The sequence below is a fragment of the Oncorhynchus keta genome, chromosome 34, assembly GCF_023373465.1.
Source record: "Oncorhynchus keta strain PuntledgeMale-10-30-2019 chromosome 34, Oket_V2, whole genome shotgun sequence".
Lineage (NCBI taxonomy): Eukaryota > Metazoa > Chordata > Actinopteri > Salmoniformes > Salmonidae > Oncorhynchus > Oncorhynchus keta.
This window is the reverse complement of record NC_068454.1, coordinates 12,213,560-12,234,451: the sequence shown is the minus strand read 5'-3', so window position 1 is coordinate 12,234,451 and position 20,892 is coordinate 12,213,560. Positions and strand designations below refer to the sequence as shown.

The 20,892-nt window shown below is 43.8% G+C and overlaps 1 protein-coding gene across 4 annotated transcripts; it reads left to right on the top strand.

Annotated features, from left to right (window-relative positions):
- The first annotated feature begins 985 nt into the window (after positions 1 to 985).
- On the top strand, positions 986 to 18,376 carry mapk7 (mitogen-activated protein kinase 7). Of its 4 annotated transcripts, XM_035749360.1 has the most exons (8): positions 986 to 1,017; positions 1,371 to 1,463; positions 8,183 to 8,499; positions 10,857 to 11,016; positions 11,173 to 12,719; positions 12,984 to 14,074; positions 16,952 to 17,085; positions 17,440 to 18,376. In XM_035749360.1, exons 3-8 carry the CDS (start codon positions 8,187 to 8,189, stop codon positions 17,588 to 17,590), a joined length of 3,396 nt encoding a protein of 1,131 aa, XP_035605253.1. In that variant the 5' UTR covers positions 986 to 1,017; positions 1,371 to 1,463; positions 8,183 to 8,186; the 3' UTR covers positions 17,591 to 18,376. The 4 variants fall into 4 exon arrangements, with proteins under 4 accessions (XP_035605253.1, XP_035605251.1, XP_035605250.1 ...); XM_035749358.1 differs by lacking the exon at positions 986 to 1,017 and having other exon boundaries at positions 1,369 to 1,480; XM_035749357.2 differs by lacking the exons at positions 986 to 1,017; positions 1,371 to 1,463 and adding an exon at positions 5,989 to 6,221.
- The last annotated feature ends 2,516 nt before the right edge of the window (positions 18,377 to 20,892 follow it).

Genomic DNA, 20,892 nt, shown 5'->3' with positions numbered 1-20,892 from the left:
AATATTTATGTATTCATTTTCAATCTGGTAGATAATTGCATTCATTGTCTGTGTATCAAGTTTACAAACTATAATTTTAAGTTGATCAAAGTGTCATATATTCAACTTCTCAGATGCATTGAGATTCAGTTTAAGTTCAGTTCTCTAAATTCAGATTCAAAACCATTGAGCTATAATAAGAACAAGACAGCCTCCAAGATGGTCAGACGGTTTTTTCCCCCAATGTAATCTACTGACGGTCGCATATACCGGATTCGTGGGTGCTGACATCTTGCTAGTTCAGGTTTGAGGAACCAATTAGTACATGGGCACTAACACTGCAGCACAACAAGCGTGAACGTGCATTCCAGCACGAGATAAGAGCAGGGTCGTGGATCTGGATTGCTGGGGGAGGGGAAATATGGAGGCACAAAGCACCGTGCGCACAACCACTGGAAACGTGAACAACATTTTGTCTATGCAAGCAAATTATTTGCGACTAACAGGACAGTGCTGTAGCTTGCTCTATATGTGCACGTCAGGAGATCATTGTATGATATTCTGTTTGACACGACGCAATTATGTTTCTGAAAACGTTGTTAAAAACGTATGCAGTTGTGATATGCCCATTTTACAAACCAAGCTCATAATTTGAGTTGTGTCCCAATTAATCAGTCTAGCAATCAATACTGTCACCTTGTATCACATAATTAGCAAAAAATATATAGATATACACAGTATTTGATAAAATATTTTTGTACTATTGGTTTCTCATCTTCACCAGGATTCTATAAGACACTCACAACATTATGTACATTGTGAAAAACACAGAAATAGGCCAGGGCTATTATGTTTTATGTGAGGATGGCTTACCCAGTGCTCCCCCAAACCCTGAAAAAAATATGATAAGCACATTGCTTTGTCTATTTTCCCTCCGCCAGCACCCTGGGTTGACGCAGGACAAGACTAGTGAGCTTCAGCGGGACCTCTTGAAGGGCGAGCAGGACATACAGCAGGAGTGGGATGGGAGTCCACAGAGTATGTTGGGATGGAGCTGTCGGAGCTACTTGTTCCTGTTAACTAACTACTTGTTTTCTTTCTTGTTCTACACAAATACCATCAACACCTCCAGTGGTGTCAGGCTACATACTGATGGCTGCTGGTCCACTGTCCTTTAAGATTGTAGCCATGAGGGACATAATTACAGGAAACGATTACAGATTTGTCTGATAGTTACAAATAAATAATATTGTAAAAACCTGCAAGCTTTATGAAATACACACAAAAGGTTCAAATACAATAGCTAAAGTATTTATGAATTAGTCCGTTTTGCTGTGTGGCCCATGGGCCGAATCAAGCGCAGATTAAGCAATGTCTGTTGTCCCCTCCAGAGATTGGACACTGATGAGCTGAGCTGGTGATCCCTCCTCTCTGCACCTGGGGGCATCGTTTGCATCAACAGGGCAGAGATCCCATCAGCCTGAGTAAGGAGGAGGATATGGTCAGTGGGAGAGGTACTGGGTGATAAGGGGTTTCCCTAGCCATGTGTGTCAAAATATATTAGATGGGAATTATTGTGACGAAACTACGTCATTGTAAGTCAAACACTTTTGCAACTAGAGAGATAACACATTCACTATGTTTACCTAATGAACTGCTTTGTGTAGAGGGTTGAAGGCTTTACTTGTCAGTGGCATTCAGACGGGAATTGAACTTGATCAGGAGGTCCACAATATGCGTGTGCTGTATAGGACAGACGTGACAGAGGAAAGAAGAGACAGGAGAGGAGTGACAGAGGAGCGAGAGAGACCCGAGGACATAAGTGATGACATCCACGCTAATACATATGAAGACTTTCCACTAGCTCTCTTTCATCACAGTATGGGTGATGCCATTTTTTGTGATGGATGGTTTTCTGGAAGGTTTTGTAAACTAAAAACAATGCATACAATGTCTTCTAAAGCCTGCTGACATCCAAGCTGTTACATAGGCCACAATGTCACAGCATATATGTTTTGTATGCATTTGGTCTATGAAAAAACTTTATGGCAAACCATACAGCATGTAAAACGTCTTCTGAGGCCTGATGTAATCGTTGTTGTGAATCACTCTGTATGAGGCTGTGTTGCGCAGGGAGATGAGTCCTGATGTAATCGTTGTTGTGAATCACTCTGTATGAGGCTGTGTTGTGCAGGGAGATGAGTCCTGATGTAATCGTTGTTGTGAATCACTCTGTATGAGGCTGTGTTGTGCAGGGAGATGAGTCCTGATGTAATCGTTGTTGTGAATCACTCTGTATGAGGCTGTGTTGTGCAGGGAGATGAGTCCTGATGTAATCGTTGTTGTGAATCAATCTGTATGAGGCTGTGTTGTGTAGGGAGATGAGTCCTGATGTAATCGTTGTTGTGAATCACTCTATGAGGCTGTGTTGTGCAGGGAGATGAGGCCTGATTGTTGTCGTTGTAGTGACTCTGTATGAGGCTGTGTTGTGCAGGGAGATGAGGCCTGATTGTTGTAGTGACTCACTCTGTATGAGGCTGTGTTGTGTAGGGAGATGAGGCCTGATTGTTGTCGTTGTAGTGACTCACTCTGTACGAGGCTGTGTTGTGCAGGGAGATGAGGCCTGACTGTTGTCGTTGTAGTGACTCTGTATGAGGCTGTGTTGTGCAGGGAGATGAGGCCTGATTGTTGTAGTGACTCACTCTGTATGAGGCTGTGTTGTGCAGGGAGATGAGGCCTGATTGTTGTAGTGACTCACTGTATGAGGCTGTGTTGTGCAGGGAGATGAGGCCTGATTGTTGTAGTGACTCACTCTGTACGAGGCTGTGTTGTGCAGGGAGATGAGGCCTGATTGTTGTAGTGACTCACTCTGTACGAGGCTGTGTTGTGCAGGGAGATGAGGCCTGATTGTTGTAGTGACTCACTCTGTATGAGGCTGTGTTGTGCAGGAGATGAGGCCTGATTGTTGTAGTGACTCACTCTGTACGAGGCTGTGTTGTGCAGGGAGATGAGGCCTGATTGTTGTAGTGACTCACTCTGTATGAGGCTGTGTTGTGCAGGGAGATGAGGCCTGATTGTTGTAGTGACTCACTCTGTACGAGGCTGTGTTGTGCAGGGAGATGAGGCCTGATTGTTGTCATCAGCCCCGTGCTTTAGGAGGGCAGCATCTCCTTCCAGCAGGACCTGGATGCCCGTGTCCAAAGATAAAAGGCTGTTGTCACGCCCTGACCTGAGATATATCTGTTTTCTTTATATTTTGGTTAGGTCAGGGTGTGACTAGGGTGGATATGCTAGTTTTTGTATTGTCTATGGGTTTTGTATGTGTAGGGTTTTGTAGGTCTAGGTATTTGTTTGTTTATGGTGGCCTGATATGGTTCCCAATCAGAGGCAGCTGTTTATTGTTGTCTCTGATTGGGGATCATATTTAGGTAGCCATTTCCCTTTGGTGTTTGTGGGTTCTTGTCTATGTGTAGTTGCCTGTCAGCACTCATTTGTATAGCGGCATGTGGCGTTGTGTTATTTTGTTCAGTTTGTTCAGTGTTTAATATAATAAAGAATGTACGCATGCTGCGCCTTGGTCCGATTCATACGACGAACGTGACAGCTGTGCGTTATGACGCAGTGCACATAAAAATAACTTTTGCTGGTTCAATTCCCATGTACCGAATTAAAAATACAAGTAAAATTTCCATCGCATTTTCAGCTCTACTGTCACAAACACTGTTGTGTTTTATAGCAAATGTGCTCTGGTTTTGGTACATGTGCTCTAGCCAATAGCTCTCAAATACAGTGCGGGTAGGTTACCTATTATGAGATTATTTGTATTTGTCAAACGGCAGCCAGGCATCGATCATCACGTCACCAGAATAAGACCCTCAATATTTATTGGAATGGAGCATCGTGCTCATCACCTTGCACATTCACCAGCCTGTGAAGTTCATCATCATTTATTTAGTCTGTATCCTAATAAAGTTCATGCTTTCCCGAGTCGTAGTGGGAGGACCATACAACATCTCATCGTGTAACTCCAAGTTTACTTCAATACGATGGTTATCATATAGAAATATTTAAGCATAAATGCGTTTCCACTGCCATTTCTTGCATAATTAATTTTACCAACACAAAAACATCCCACCATGTCGAACTGAACAAATTGTCCGTCGGCATTTATAAAAAATGTACCAGCATTTCATGTTTCCATTAGATCAGTCTACTTTTTTCATGCGTCAGGTAATTCATCCGCATGAAAAGGTTGTATGGAAGAGGGATTACTAAGTGTAATGAATTCACTCTCCAGACATGTTAGGATGTATCAGTTATCCTGTTAGAGAGCTTTTGTGCCGACTCCACTGCAGTGTTTCAGGTGCCACGTTTATGGTCATGTTGCAGCAGTGTGTAGGAAGGAGATTCCAAGATGTGGGAAGTGTGCAGGAGGGCATGAGACAAAGTATTGTGTTTTCAGTGGATAAAGTTGTGTGTGTTAACTGTAGGGGTGCCCATGTTCCTGGGGATCGGAAGTGTTTGGTGCGAGAGAGGCAGGTTGAATGGCAAGAATCAGAGTAGTGCAGAGGGTGTCGTATGCTGAGGCAGTGAAGAGAGTAGAGTAGGATGGGTCAAGGGTGAGCGATCCTGAGAGGATTCCAGTGAGTAGTAGATTTGTGCTTGCACAGAGGGATAGGCCAACGAGTGATTTATGCTTCAATAAGTCTATCTTCTTAGCATTCATAACAATGCTTATCAACTGCACCGCAGAAATGGAATGTAAAATCACAGAAAATAGATGTTGTGATGGCAGCTGCAGAGATGTATTTGGATATACAAGATTTGTTTTCAGAAGAGTTACAGGAGGTGTTGAGTAATGGTGTCCTGTCCTTCCGGGCCATTGGCATGGTGCAGGAGCAGATAGGGTCAAAGTAGTGGAATGGGGTAGTGAGTTTTTAATGAGTTTAGGTGGTTGTGTCAAGGGCTACATTTCACTTTCTTAGAGGAACAGGACTAATGAAGATACTTTTATGTATGTAGGCCATGGCTGCGGTCCAAACCCTTAAAAGACACACCCTCGCCTTATGCCCTTGGGGGAATCCTTGTCGCCATCTTGGAGGGTGGTTCAAATGATTAGCCAAGCAAGGGAAGTTTACAACATAAGCCCCTCAGCCCACGTTTTTTGTCAGCTTTGCGAGTGTACAATTATGTTCACTCCAAGACCTGAAACTCCCCATTATTATTTAAATCTTTATTTAACCTTTATTTAACCAGGCAAGTCAGTTAAGAACAAATTCTTATTTTCAATGACGGCCTAGGAACAGTGGGTTAACTGCCTGTTCAGGGGCAGAACGAAAGATTTGTACCTTGTCAGCTCGGGGGTTTGAACTTGCAACCTTCCAGTTACTAGTCCAACGCTCTAACCACTAGGCTACCCTGCCGCCCCAGGGTGTACATCCGCTAAGAAAAGTCAGGGAAAACTTAAAAACAACATCAATGGAGAAGTCAGCAAACAAGTGGAAGTAAAAACGAATGCAAATAAGTTAGAAATTGTGCTACAAACGCACATGACTGCACAAACGCATCTCGTAAAAAGTAAATATGTTTTTGTTTGGCTATCTTTTGGAAATTGTAGAAATAAAACATTTTCCTTCAGAGGCTCCAGCAAGGCAGGCTAACATTAGTTAGCAAATTAATTTGCTAGCTATCATATAGTAGGCGTATATTAATAATGATATATTTAATATAAGTAGACATGCACTCATAATTGCGCGGGATGAACACGGTGGTCCAATAACAATCATTCCTTCCTCCCTCACCCCTTGCCCTGCAAGTGTATACTTGTCAGGCGTCATGACACGTCATCAGAAGTGTCCACTTAATTTGAGGGCTGAGGGGGTAAAGGTGTGTCTTTTAAGTGTTTGGACCGCATTTCATGACTGGCCTCACACCATGACTGGCCTGACACTCCAGTACAGTAGGTGGCGGTGTATGCACCTAAAACTTGGATGAGATCCGCTAACCAAATCCCAAAGAAGAAGAAGAAAACGGAAGACTACAAGGAAGTATATTTACAGTCGCGATAACAACAAATTGCCATGCAATGTAGCGTACTGCTATTGTAGTTTATTTTCAGTTGAACATTAAAAACAGGATTGGCATTTGGCAGGCATATTTGATAAAGGCTTCAGCTCAACTCATGGAAGCAGCCGTTTGGTTGGCCATTGTTGTGGGGCTAGCTATCTTTTCTGAAGACGCAGGTAGGCTAATACCGATACGCCCATGGAAGAGGGTACACTGTTCCTCATTGTCCGTGCATAAAAGGGATTACGTGGGTATCAGAGTCCTATTGTAGCAGTTGATCTCGTGATGAGATGATTTATTGGATTACCCCAAAATGCAATCCACTAGACTATACTATCTCAGAGCTGATTGTGTGATATTTGACTAATCAGCCAATGATTTATTTATAACATAATAAAGATCTGCTAATTTTGATATGATAATGCAAATTCAAATGTTAGAGATATTGTGAATATTTCATATAACATAGGCCTCATTCTTTTTCATGAGGCAGTTCTCAATATGTGCTTTAGGCTATAGCACACCACAGGAGGCTGCTGAGAGGAGAACGGCTCATAATAATGGCCGGGAACAGAACGAATGGAATGGCATCAAACACATTAAAACCATGTGTTTGTGTTTGATACTATTCCACTCCAGCCATTACCACGAGCCCGTCCACCCCAATTAAGGTGCCACCAACCTCCTATGAATAGGGCTATTGAGTAGGATAGCTCTAGGCCTTTTCCTAGCACAGGTATTATATAGACATAGAACATTTACATCTCAATGCCATACAACTGCAATGACTGCAACATGGGTTGGAGGTTAAATAAAGTATATTGTTTCTTTAAGCTTACGGGCTTTTGGAAAGTATTCAGACCCCTTGACTTTTTCCACATTTTGTTAAGTTAAAGCCTTACTCTAAAATGGATTAAATATTTATATTTTCTCAGCAATATACACACAATACCCCATAATGACAAAGCAAAAACAGACTTCTATACATTTTTTGCAAATTTATTACAAATTAAAAACAGAAATACCTTATTTAAATAAGTATTCAGACCCTTTGCTATGCAAGTTGAAATTGAGCTCAGCTGCATCCTGTTTCAATTGATGATCCTTGAGATGTTTCTACAACTTGATTGGAGTCCACCTGTGGTAAATTTAATTGATTGTACATGATTTGGCAAGGCACTTGAAGACTCTCAGACCATAAGAAACATGGTCTCTGGTCTGATGAAACCAAGACTTATGGAGGAAACCTGGCACCATCCCTACGGTAAAGCATGGTGATGGCAGCATCGTGCTGTGGGGATGTTTTTCAGCGGCAGGGACTGGGAGACCAGTCAGGATCGAGGCAAAGATGAACTGAGCAAAGTACAGAGATATCTTTGATGAAAACCTGCTCCAGAGGGCTCAGGAACTCAGACTGGGGTGAAGGTTCACCTTCCAACAGGACAATGACCCTAAGCACACAGCCAAGACAACGCAGGTGTGGCTTCAGGACAAGTCTCTGAATGTCCTTGAGTGGCCCGGACTTGTACCCAATCGAACATCTCTGGAGAGACCTGAAAATAGCCGTGCTGCAACGCTCCCCATCCAACCTGACAGAGCTTGAGAGGATCTGCAGAGAAGAATAAGAGAAACTCCCCAAATATAGGTGTGCCAAGATTTTAATGTCATACCCAAGAATACTCAAGGCTGTAATCGCTGTCAGAGGTGCTTCAACAAAGTACTGAGTACAGGATCTGAATACTTATGTAAATGTGCTATTTACATTGCATTTTAATAAAACATATTTAAAAATTAACAAACATTTCTAAAAAAAAGTTTTTGCTTTGTCATTATGGGGTATTGTGATGTCATTATGGGGTATTGTGTGTAAATTGAAGGTGATTTAATCCATTTTAGAATAAGGCTGTAATGTAACAAAGTGGAAAAAGTAAAGGGGTCTGAATACTTTCCAAAGGCACTATATCTGGACACTGATAGCCTACCTGCCGGAGGAATGAGATTTTAATCAAATGAGCTTTGACTCAACTGCTTTCAATGTAAAGAAATTAGTTGGAGCTCAGCTGCATAGCCTAATTCAAAAATAGATGTAAGCTTTTGACTGGTTAATCATGTCCCTTCCGTTTCCTCTTCCCTCAAGGATCATGTCATCCAAGGAGGGGAGAAAAGGTGATACTGCTGAATCTGGGGCTATGGCAACACAGAGTTCAATGGCTGTCAACAATGGCAGGGACAACAACCACAAGAACCATCATGATGAAGTAGGGAGGTTGCACTTGGAACCAAGCAACGAAACAGGCAGTACGGCAGACACCAGCACAGCAGCCAAGAACTTGGCTTTGCTCAAAGCCCACTCCCTGGATGTGAATTTTGAGGTTGGTGAGGAGTATGACGTCATAGAGACCATCGGCACAGGGGCCTATGGCGTCGTGTCCTCCGCCAGGAGGCGGGACAATGGTGAGAGGCTTGCATTGAAGTTTTTGGTTGTGACTGAAAACAATACTAGTTGTCATATCCTTGCTTGCTCCATCCCTGTTATGGACCTTGGATCCTCTCCTCCCATTGGCTTCTGGTTGCTTGGGCCCATCCACTTTTCTTATAGGCCTACCTTAAAATATTGCCAGCCCAATTTTAATTTTTTAAAAAATGTTTCTTGATTGAAATTAACCATCCAAAATAATAATGTGATTTTTCTGGATTTTTTTTTCTCATTTTGTCTGTCATAGTTGAAGTGTACCTATGATGAAAATTACAGCGTACCTATGATGAAAATTACAGGCCTCATATTTTTAAGTGGGAGAACTTGCACAATTGGTGGCTGACTAAATGCTTTTTTTGCCCCACTGTATATGTGTGTGTGTGTAAAAATGTATATGTCAAGTGTTTCTGGATGATGTCATCTGAAACACTTATCTTCCACTATAATTTTTACTACAAAACATAGAAACGTGCCATTTTCACATGTGTTGAAGTGGTGCTGGAGATGAAGTTTAAAAATGTAAATGTCCCTTTAAGGGCCTGTGTACGATAATTCTAACAATTAACTATAAATCGATGGCAAACATAAGTTGAGTGTTTTATTGTTATTCACCTGTCAATCAACTAACTGATCACAGCATTTAACACATTCTACTGCTCGCTGTATAATGTGTTTACAGACCATTCAGTGCCTTCATGGTGAGTTTATTGTCATAGTGGCAAATGTAAATAATACTCAAATGAACATGTAATGAAGCATACTATAGAAACGTGTATTTGAATGTAACAACAACACTGAGCCGGGCACATCAGCATGTCAAAGTTAATCATTGCATGCTAAGTGATTTTTCATTTTTCGAATGGTTGTGAACTCATTTGGATCTTATTGTTTGTTCACTGTGCTTATCTCTGCCTGTCCTGTGCGTTTGCAATGCGTTAGTGTAAACAATGTATCAATTCAACATCACCAGCCAATGTGATCACACCATCGCTCGCTCGCTCTCTCTCTCTCCTCCCAAACTTTTCCCAGCAATTTATTTCATACATTGTCTTTGCATTGTCCTACAGAGGATGTATTTATTTAAGATATTTTGCTAAATCTTTATAAGATAGTATGTAGGCCTACTACTGCAGTGAATTGTCCTGTCATGAAAAGCAGTAATCAGATGACAGGTGTAGCCTGCTGTCCTTTCCCCAGGCTCCCAGGGCCCAGCTTGAAAAACTCCCCTATTGATTGTTTTTAGGGACAAGAAAATGACCATTCCTACATCGCAATGCAATTAATAATTGTGTTATTATTTACAAGGGAGTACAGAACTTTGGTCGAGTCTTGAGCCTAAACTGCATTTGAATATCCACTCAAAGTGCAGTGTTTTCGAATGCAAGTTTCATTCTAAAATAACTGCATCTAGCCTTTGCCTGATTTGGCAACCATTTGGGTCAGTTAAATGGTCTACTCTCGACAGTTTACAAAGTCCATAAAGGCCCATTCAGGCCAGTCATAGGGTATATTTTGTCAGGATGTATCAGCATTAACAGATGCCATATGGGCTTCTATAGCCAATCAGACTCAAACTTCCAGCTGCATAGCTAGTTGATGGTTAATTGACAATACGGTAAAACAATATTCAACCAACCTTAACTTGGCGATTGGTTCCTTGATTTGGAAGGCACCTGTGTCTTATAAACGCCTGTTTCAAGTTGCAGGTGGAACCCAGAGTTCCACCTGCAACTGGAAACAGGTGTTTATAAGACACTGATTGGTAACCATTTTATAATTGCAATAAGGCACATCAGGGTTGTGGTACATGGCCAATATAATAGGGATAATCAACTCGGGGCTCTGCGCTCTCTGGAAAATAATGCAACTCCGTGGAAGGTTAGTTCCACTCCGCTAGCACGTCATGGAACACATTTCCCACGTTGTTCATTAGCCCCTCATTGATTATCCCTTATTTACCCTAGAACCCTTTTAAGGAAGATATCCATACAGGGATCTAACTAGAGTCATGGCTCTCGTTTGGGGGGGGGGGGTATTTTGTCTGTGATGTAAGTCATTTTGTGTGGAAAAACTCATTCTGATTGGCTGGGCGTGGCTTTGCAGTGGGTGGACCTGGCTCCCAAGTGGGTGTGTCTATGCCCTCCCAGGGCTATGTGTCTATGCCCTCCCCCCATGGCTATGCCCCTGCCCAGTCATGTTAAATCCATAGATTAGGGCCTAATTAATGTATTTAAATTTACCAATTTCCTTCTCAGTAACAAAATCTTTGAAATTGTTGCATGTTGCGTTTTATTTTTGTTCAGTATTTTTTTTCATCTGGGTAATTTATCTACAGGTCAACAAGTGGCAATTAAGAAGATTCCCAATGCCTTCGAGGTGGTGCAAAACGCTAAGCGTACATTACGAGAGCTGAAGATTCTCAAGCATTTCAAACATGACAACATTATCGCCATCAAAGACATCCTCCAGCCTAGCCTCCCTCACTTCAAGTCTGTGTAAGTAACTGTTATTCTTCATTATATTTCTGGATGCCCCTTATTAGAAAGTACTTTTTTGTTGTTGTTGTAAAATCAAGAAAAAAAACATGACTAGATACAACAAAGCGTAATTTCTCCATCTTTTCTGTTTTGTCCTCGTCTCTCCTCTTCCAGGTATGTGGTTCTGGATTTGATGGAGAGTGATCTCCACCAGATCATCCACTCCCGGCAGCCGCTGACTCCAGAGCACACACGCTACTTCCTGTACCAGCTCCTCCGCGGTCTCAAGTACGTGCACTCGGCCAATGTCATCCACCGTGACCTAAAGCCCTCCAACCTGCTGGTCAACGAGAACTGCGAGCTGAAGATCGGGGACTTTGGCATGGCCCGGGGCCTTAGCTCACACCCCGAGGAGTCACACTCCTTCATGACTGAGTATGTGGCCACGCGCTGGTACCGCGCCCCTGAACTAATGCTCTCGCTGCACCACTACAGCCTGGCCATCGACCTGTGGTCCGTGGGCTGCATCTTTGCCGAGATGCTGGGCCGCAAGCAGCTGTTTCCCGGGAAGCACTATGTCCACCAGCTACAGCTTATTCTGTCCGTGTTGGGCACACCACCAGAGGGCGTGATCGGGGCCATCGGGGCTGATCGGGTGCGCTCGTATGTGCGGAGCCTGCCGTCGCACGCACCCGTGCCCTTGGCCAAGTTGTACCCGCAGGCCGAGCCTGCTGCCCTGGACCTGCTGGCCACCATGCTGCGCTTCGATCCTCGCGAGCGGATTGATGTGAGCCAGGCACTGGAGCACCCCTACCTGTCCAAGTACCATGACCAGGACGATGAGCCCATCTGCGTGCCCGCCTTCGACTTTGAGTTCGACAAGACGCCCATGAGCCGGGAGCAGATCAAAGAGGCCATCCTGGTGGAGATCCAGGACTTCCACCGGCGGAAGCAGAACAACCGGCAGAGGATCCAGTTCAGGCCCTTACAGAGGCAGGGTGGTGGTGACCAACGGTCTGGTCAAACCTCCACCGTCAACCTGACCAATAACTCATTGTCTTCCATGTCACGACCGACACAGGTATCGCCGATGCAGCCGCAACCAGTGTCAAAGAGTCAAGCCAATCAGCATCATATAACGACAGGAGGGAGCCAAACTTTCGCCAATCAGCTGCCGTCCTTTAGTAAACATGCCCCGCCCCTTTTAGAGGTGACCCCATCCCAATGTCTGACCCACACGTTGCCTCCCCTGACCCAGGCAGAGAGTTGCCAGGACGTGGACATGCCCAGCGCCAACTCGGACAGTGGGCAGCCTGAGATCATAGACCTGATCACGCCAGTCTCTTCCCAGGGCACCTCACCATCTGAAGCTCTGAGAGAAAGCTCGAAGGTGGAGGAGCTAGTACCCACCAGCCAGGGGGGACCTCTGACCCAAGTCACCCAGAGTCAGCCAATGTCTCAGGGCCAGGCTGCGTCTTCCGTGTCCTCCACTTTAGCACACAACACCATGGCCCCTCTGCCCAACTCTGTGCCTTCTCTCATGCTCTCCCAGGCCCAAGCTCAGTCGCTTTCGCAGTCCCTCACTCAGTCATTGTCCAAGGGGGCGAGGGGAACAGCGGGGGCAGGGGAAGGGACCAGGAAAGATGGGGCCATTTCGGAGGACACCAAAGCAGCGCTCAAGGAGGCCTTGCGGAAGTCGGCTCTCAGACACAAAGCCAGAGGTAAATTGTACAAGTCTACACTTTCAAGTCCTCTTTTTAAAAAGGGCTGACGTGCTTGCGTCTTACTGTGTTACTTTTTAAAGGAGTAGTTCAGTATGGGTATTTTAAAAATGGAAACTGGTGAACATTGACTTTTATATTGGGTTTTGGTTAGAAACCAAACCAGTCTCTCCTTATCCATTGACTACTTTCAATGTAAGGAAGAAATATATATATTGTCTGCACTACCCTTTAACGAGAATATTTATTGTGTTCTCTCTTCAGATGGAGGTCCAACATTACTGAGTATGGATACAGGTGGAACAGGTCTGACATGCTCCCTAACCTCCTCCCTCTCTCTTCCGGAGCTACGGAGGCCCGTCACAGCCCAGGAGCGCCAAAGAGAAAGGGAGGAGAAGAGGCGGAGGAGGCAGGAGCGAGCTAAGGAGCGGGAGAGGAAGATGAAAGAGAAGGAGAGAAGAGAAGGGGACTCATTGGGTGGGGTTCTCCTGAGCGACAATGACAAAAGCCTATTGGAACGCTGGAAGAGGATGATGGACAGCCGTGCAGACAAATCACAGAACCCCGATGTTGACACAGCCAAAACTAAGGGCTGCAAAGTGAGTTCCCACCTCAGCGGGAATTCGAGCAAAAACACCCAGGCGGCAATGGCTGTAAACCACACGAAATCGGATAAGGAAGCAGGGGAGATTCAGACTCACAAACAGACGGTACCCCAAATAGAGCCCAATCTGTCAGGGATGTTCCAGCCACTAAATACCCAGGGCTCACTGCCTTTCTCTCTGGGCCAGACAAAGGGAGAGGAGATGGGGCGTGTGGCTGTGAGTAGAGGGATGGACATGGTGGATGGAGCCTCCTGTGGCTTAGCTAAAAACGACACGCTAAAACCGACGCAGGGTGAGTATGAAGGGCCAAGGATCTTCAACTGTCTGGGGAATTGGGCTGTGCAGCAGGTAGGGGCCGGGACTTCCCAGCAACAGCAGCTACCCCTTAACAGATCACCCCAAGCCTGCCAGACAAGCTTCCCTCAGCCTCAGCCGCACCCCGTGGGGACTTTCTTGACGAAAGCCCCAGCACTACCATCGAGCGAAACCAATGGCAACATAAGAACAGGGAGTGGTCAGAACAACATCAACTCTCACCCTAACTCAGTCACTAGTGGGGCCGGACCCATGGAGAAGCTGTGCTCGGCACTGAGAGAGAAGCCCGGGTCCCACACGCAGAGCCCTCTCTGCGGGGCCTTAGGGGCCCCGTCCCTTCCTCAGCCCAGCTTAGGGTTCACAGACACCGGACAGCCGGGGCACGCTGTGGCCCCTGACATCCACACGGTCACACTGCAGCTCTCAAAGTCACAGGTGGGTCTGAGTGGTCTCTGACCTTCCTTTCCTCCTAATCTCACCCTCTCCTAGACCACCCTCCCCCTGTTATATATTTTCTTAGCAGTATTGTAGTTATGTATTTTTTATATTTTTTTATTCTCGTCAGAATATTGGCCATATTTTGTCTGGTAATCCAACATTTGTTTGGGGGTTTATAAAAGTAAACCACTAATTTAGAAATGCTAGAGGGTAGATTTGGGACAAAACAGTGACAGTCCACTGGGTGGGAGTTGGCATGGGTTAAAGGTATTAACAATACAAAGTAAATACCTTTTTAATGCTTTATGAGTTAAATTGTCAAACCCTATCAAAACCCCAAATTATAAACTGTTTTTACCTCACTTTGTAAACAATGGAATTGTAAACGCTGTATAGCTAGAAAACATAGGGGGGGGAAAAAAGTATAATTTTGATCTCATGGATGGTGAGTCCATCCATGAGGAGAACAACATTGACTACTTCATAATCCCAATAGCTCTCCATGGCGCTGCCACAGAAGTGATCAATGGCAAAGATAGGAGGTACTAACCTCTAGCTTTTCTAACTCTATGGTGTATTTGTATTTTATCTGTATTTATTAAGGATCCCCATTATCAGCTATTCTTCCTGGGGTCCAACAACATTAAGACAGTTATATACAGTTGAAAATATTACATGACATTACATTTCATAACACTTTACCCAATACATTGTTTTTGAATTGTTTTCCCTCAAGCCAGTACTCCTCTATCACATTTAAAATACAACATCCATGTGTATGAGTGTGTCTTATGTGTGCCTGTGTCTCGTCACAGTTCCTACTGTTCCATAAGGTATTGTGTTTTTTAAATCTGATTCTACTGCTGCATCAGTTACCTGATGTGGAATAGAGTTCCATGTAGCCATGGCTCTATGTAGTACTGCGCGCCTCCTATAGTCAGTTCTTGACATGGGGATTGTGAAGAGAACTTTGGTGGCATGTCTTGTGGGGTGGACATGGGTGTCTGAGCTGTGTGCTTGTAGTTTAAACAGACAACTCGGTGCATTCAGCATGTCAACATTTCTTCTTACAAAAAGTGATGAAATGAATCTCTCCTCCACTTTGAGCCGCAAAAGATTTCCATTATGTTAGCTCTATGTACATTTAAGGGGCCAGCCGTGCTGCCCTGTTCTGAGCCAATTATAATTTTCCGAGGTACATCTTTGTGGCACCTTTCCACACAACTGAACAGTAGTCCAGGTGTGACAAAACTAGCCTGTAGGACCTGCCTTGTTGATAGTGTTAAAAAGGCAGAGCTTTATTGTGGAGACTTCTTAGCTACTGTTGTATCAACATGTTTTGACCATGACAGTTTACAATCCAGGGTTACTCCAAGCAGTTTAGTGACCTCAACTTGTTCAATTCCCACATTATTTATTACAAGATTTAGTTGAGGTTTAGGGTTTAGTGAATGATTTGTCCCAAATACAATGCTTTTAGTTTTTTTTTAGGAATATTTAGGACTAACTTATTCCTTGCCACCCATTCTGAAACTAAATGCAGCTCTTGTGTTGCAGTGATTTCACTCGCTGTCGTAGCTGGTGTGTATAGTGTTGTCATCCGCATACATAGACACACTGGCTTTACTCAAGGCCAATGGCATGTCATTAGTAAAGATTGAAAAAAGTAAGGGGCCTAGACAGCTGCCCTGGTGAATTCCTGAATCTACCTGGATTATGTTGGAGAGGCTTCTATTAAAGAACACCCTCTGTGTTCTGTTAGATAAGTAACTCTTTATCCACAATATAGCAGGGGGTGTAAAACCATAAAACAAGTTTTTCCATCAGCAGACTATGATGGTTAATGTCAAAAGCTGCACTGAAGTCTAACAAAACAGCTCCCACAATCTTTTTATCATACATTACTCTGAGCCAATTTTCAGTCATTTGTGTAAGTGCCGTGCTTGTTGAATGTCCTTCCCTATAAGCATGCTGAAAGTCTTGTCAATTTGTTTACAGTAAAATAGCATTGTATCTGGTCAAACACACATTTTTGCAAAGGTTTACTAAGGTTTGGTAACAGGCTGATTGGTTGGCTATTTTTTGCCAGTAAAAGGGGGTTTTACTATTCTTGGGTAGCATAATTACTTTTGCTTCTCACCAGGCCTGAGGGAACACACTTTCAAGTAGGCTTAGATTGAAGATGTGGCAATATTGCCAGCTATTATCCTTAGTAATGTTCTATTCAAGTTATCAGACTCCGGTGGCTTGTCATTGTTGATAGACAATTGTTTTACTTTTTCCACACTCACTTTACGGAATTCAAAATTACGAGGCTTGTCTTTCATAATTTGATCAGTTATACTTGGATGTTTAGTGTCAGCGTTTGTTGCTGGCATGTCATATTTGTTTGCTAATCTTGCCAATGGAATTTAAAAAAGAATAATAATAATTGGCAATATCAGTGAGCCATCTGATTCACTGAATGATGGAGCCTTTGCCTCTTTTTTCTTTCAAATTTCATTTAAGGTGCTCCAAAGATTTTTACTATCATTCTTTGTAATTTCTTTGTTTTATAGTGTAGTTTCTTCTTTTTATTCAGTTCATGATTTCTCAATTTACAGTACGTTTGCCAATCTGTTGTGCAGCCAGACTGATTTTCCATTCCTTCTGCCTCATCCCTTTCAACCATAGAAGTGTTCAATTCCTCATCAATACACAGGATTTAAGTTTTTACAGTGCATGCTTATCAGTAACTGGAATAAGCAATTTCACAAGTGTCAAGTGTAGCATCTGGTTGCTCCTCAGTACACACCACAGACCAACAAATATTCTTTACATCAACAACACAGATGTTGGTGATTTCAGGTTTTAACGTCTCGTTGCCACTCTCAGGTGGAAGATGTGCTGCCTCCGGTGTTCTCTGTCACCCCTAAGGGCAGTGGGGCAGGATACGGAGTTGGCTTTGACCTGGATGACCTCTTCAACCAGTCCCTCACTGACCTCCAGCACGCAGACCTCAGAGACAGGTGAGTCAAGCTTTACACCATCATTCCTGGAACAGTGCTGCGAAAGACTGAAAATAAATGATCAGCCAGCATAGTACAGTCGGGTCGGCACTATAGTGTAAAATGGTATAGATTTTACTGTGTATTTACAGGTAACCTAAAAAGTCTAACACATTTGTGTATCAGTACGCTATGAAAACATAATTAATTTGCTTATGTTAAACACAGTTTAAACAAGTATACCCCAGACACCACTGTAGATGCAAATGTTATACCATACATACATTTGGAGTTGGTGTGCTGTCAGTGAAAAAGATAATTAGCACCAGCAGGGGAACGTTTATCAAACCCTCCCTCTCTTTTCTCCTCCATCAGTTACAATGACTCAGGCCCCCTCTCTGCCTCCCTGCTCTCTGATTGGCTGGAGGTGCACCGCATGACTCCGGCTGACCTGGAATCGCTACAGCAGGAACTACAGCTAGGATCTCCCATGATCCTCTCTGACTCCATCCCCTCTGACACCTGACTACCTCCTTCTGGAATAACAACCAAGACACTGGAGGTAGAAATAGCCCCTTACCAGACATCAGGTCGCATTGTCTGCATCCCAAGTGCATTCCCCACACAGTGCACTACTTGGGAGTAGGTCAATTGCCCCTAAATACTATACAAATAGTCTAGTCCCAGATCTGGAACTGCTATACAGGGTATTTCATCCCCTAATGGTACCTTTAGTCCCTATGTAGTGCACTACATTTGACCGGGCCCATAGGGCTCTGGTCAACACTAGACCCTTGTGTCCCTACATTTAGAAGTTTTCTAGAAAGGAGGAGTCTGAGCCCTGGGTTATACGCTTTGTAATAGACACTCTTAAGGATCATCTATTTAATTGTTTTTGTTTTTCTAGCATTTCTTCATGCAGTGTTCATGGTTCTTTTAATAAAGATCATTGGGTCATAACTTGTATGATTGCTGCTGTTTTACAATGGGCCCTGAAGGAGAGGAGAGAAGGTGGTTTGTTAACATAATTGAAGCCTATGCCGGTTATTACACCAACAGAGGGGAAAATACATTGATGAAATCGCAATCAGTACAATCGCAATGACTGGGTCATGTTCATTAGGGCACGCAACAGAAAAGACTTTGCAATTATTTTAATGTTTTATGAGTCCAGGTAGTCCTACCGTTTCAGTCCGGTTTCTTCCGTTTGGTCTGTAATGAAAACAACCCTGATCAGGAATGATTTATTAGGAACAATCCAAAACTCAACGTTGTCACTATTAAAAGCAACCCTGTTGAATCCTCTTCGCTACCATTGGCTGTCAAAAAGTTGTCGTTTTGTGTTATTGGAGAGTTGAGGTGCTTCACCACAGTGAATGGGTGTGAACGCATGAACAGAAAATGGAGATTAGCTTTGGCAGGTAATCATGTTTCAACATGTTCAGTGCAATATTAATCTGTTGATCATTATACATTTACACATTTATAAAACACAGGCTGCCACTCAAAATAAGAAAATTAAAAACAAAGAAATACATTCTGTATAAGCAGGATAAGAAAAAGTGGGCCTCCACCCCCAAAGACAACGCAATACCTATGTCACTCCACACTGCCCTCACCCACCAAGATAAGAGGAATATCTATGTGATAATACTGTTCATTGACAGCTCAGCGTTCAACACCATTGTGCCCTCCAAGCTTGTCACCAAGCTTAGAACCCTGGGACTGAACACCTCCCTCTAAAACTGGATCCTGGACTTCCTGACAGGCTGACCTCAGGTGGTGTAGGTAGGCAACATCCCCTCCGCCATGATGACCCTCAAAGCTGGGGCCCCACAGGGGTGTGAGCGCTTTGTCCCCTACCTGTACTCCCTGTTCATCCGCACACAACACCAAGTTTGGTGGTGACACGACGGTGGTAGGCCTGATTACCGGCGACGATGAGACAGCCTACAGGGAGGTGGTCCGTGACTGGACAATGTGGGTTCGGAACAACAAGCTCTCAACGTCAGTAAGACCAAGGAGCTGATCGTGGACTACAGGAAACGGAGCGGCTAGCACGCCCCCATCCACATCGACGGTGCTGCAGTGGAGCGGGTCGAGAGCTTGAAGTGTCCCACACACAATTGTATCACAATTCCAGTGGGTCAGAAGTTTACATACACTAAGTTGACTGCCTTTAAACGGCTTGAAAAATTCCAGAAAATTATGTCATGGCTTTAGAAGCTTCTGATAGGCTAATTGACATAATTTGAGTCAATTGGAGGTGTACCTGTGGATGTATTTCAAGGCCTACCTTCAAACTCAGTGCATCTTTGCTTGACATCATGGGAAAATCCAAAGAAATCAGCCAAGACCTCAGAAAAACAATTGTAGACCTCCACAAGTCTGGCTAATCCTTGGGAGCAATTTCCAAATGCCTGAAGGTACAACGTTCATCTGTACAAACAATAGTACGCATGTATAAACACCATGGGACCACGCAGTCGTCATACCGCTCAGGAAGAAGACGCGTTCTGTCTCCTAGAGATTAATGTACTTTTGTGCGAAAAGTGCAAATCAATCCCAGAACAACAGCAAAGGACCTTGTGAAGATGCTGGAGGAAACCGGTACAAAAGTATCTATATCCACAGTAGAACTAGTCCTATATCGACATAACTTGAAAGGCCACTCAGCAAGGAAGAAGCCAAAATAAAGTGGTGATCCTAACTGACCTAAGACGGGGAATTTTTACTAGGATTAAATGTCAGGAATTGTGAAAACCTGAGTTTAAATGTATTTGGCTAAGGTGTATGTAAACTTCTGACTTCAACACTTGAGTGGTTAGGGGAAACATTTAAATGTCTTGGAATGGCCTAGTCAAAGCCCAGACCTCAATCCAATTGAGAATCTGTGGTATGACTTAAATATTGCTGTACACCAGTGGAACCCATCCAACTTGAAGGAGCTGGAGCAGTTCTGCCATGATGTGCCAAACTTACAGAGACATACCCCAAGAGACTTGCAGCTGTAATTGCTGCAAAAGGTGGCTCTACAAACTATTGACTTTGGGGGGGATGAATAGTTAGAATATAGAGTAGGCCTACAAGCCCTCAGTCCAGCTTCTCTCAGCCTATTGCGGACAGTCTGAGCACTGATGGAGGGATTGTGCATTCCTGGTGTAACTCGGGCAGTTGTTGTTGCCATCCTGTCCCTGACCCGCAGGTGTGATGTTTGGATGTACCGATCCTGTGCAGGTGTTACACGTGGTCTGCCACTGCGAGGACGATCAGCTGTCCGTCCTGTCTACGGCGTCTCACAGTATGGACATTGCAATTTATTGCCCTGGCCACATCTGCAGTCCTCATGCCCCCTTGCAGCATGCCTAAGGCACATTCACGCAGACGAGCAGGGACCCTGGGCATCTTTATTTGGGTGTTTTTCAGAGTCCGTTGAAAGGCCTCTTCAGTGTCCTAAGTTTTCATAACTGTGACCTTAATTGCCTACCATCTGTAAGCTGTTAGTGTCTTAATGACCGTTCCACAGGTGCATGTTAATTAATTAAGCATGGGAAACAGTGTTTAAACCCTTTACAAATGAAGATCTGTGAAGTTATTTGGATTTTTACTAATTATCTTTGAAAGGGAGTTTAGTATGCTTACTTACTTTATCGTGCTATTTTTATATCTTGTGTTTTTGTTGTACTGTATTTTTAGTATTACATAGTTATTGATGACTGCATTGTTGCAAGAAAGGCATTTCACTGTACTTGTGCGTGTGACATTAAAAGTCTAAAATATGAAAAATGTGCCTACCTGATTTCACACAGTGAACCAAGGGACAATTTC

Coding starts and splice junctions, on each gene's coding strand:
- mapk7 (XM_035749360.1), top strand. CDS start 8,187: ATGTCATCCAAGGAGGGGAGAAAAGGTGATACTGCTGAATCTGGGGCT. Junction 14,075..16,951: donor TGCAGCTCTCAAAGTCACAG/GTGGGTCTGAGT, acceptor TGCCACTCTCAG/GTGGAAGATGTGCTGCCTCC. Junction 17,086..17,439: donor CACGCAGACCTCAGAGACAG/GTGAGTCAAGCT, acceptor CTCCTCCATCAG/TTACAATGACTCAGGCCCCC.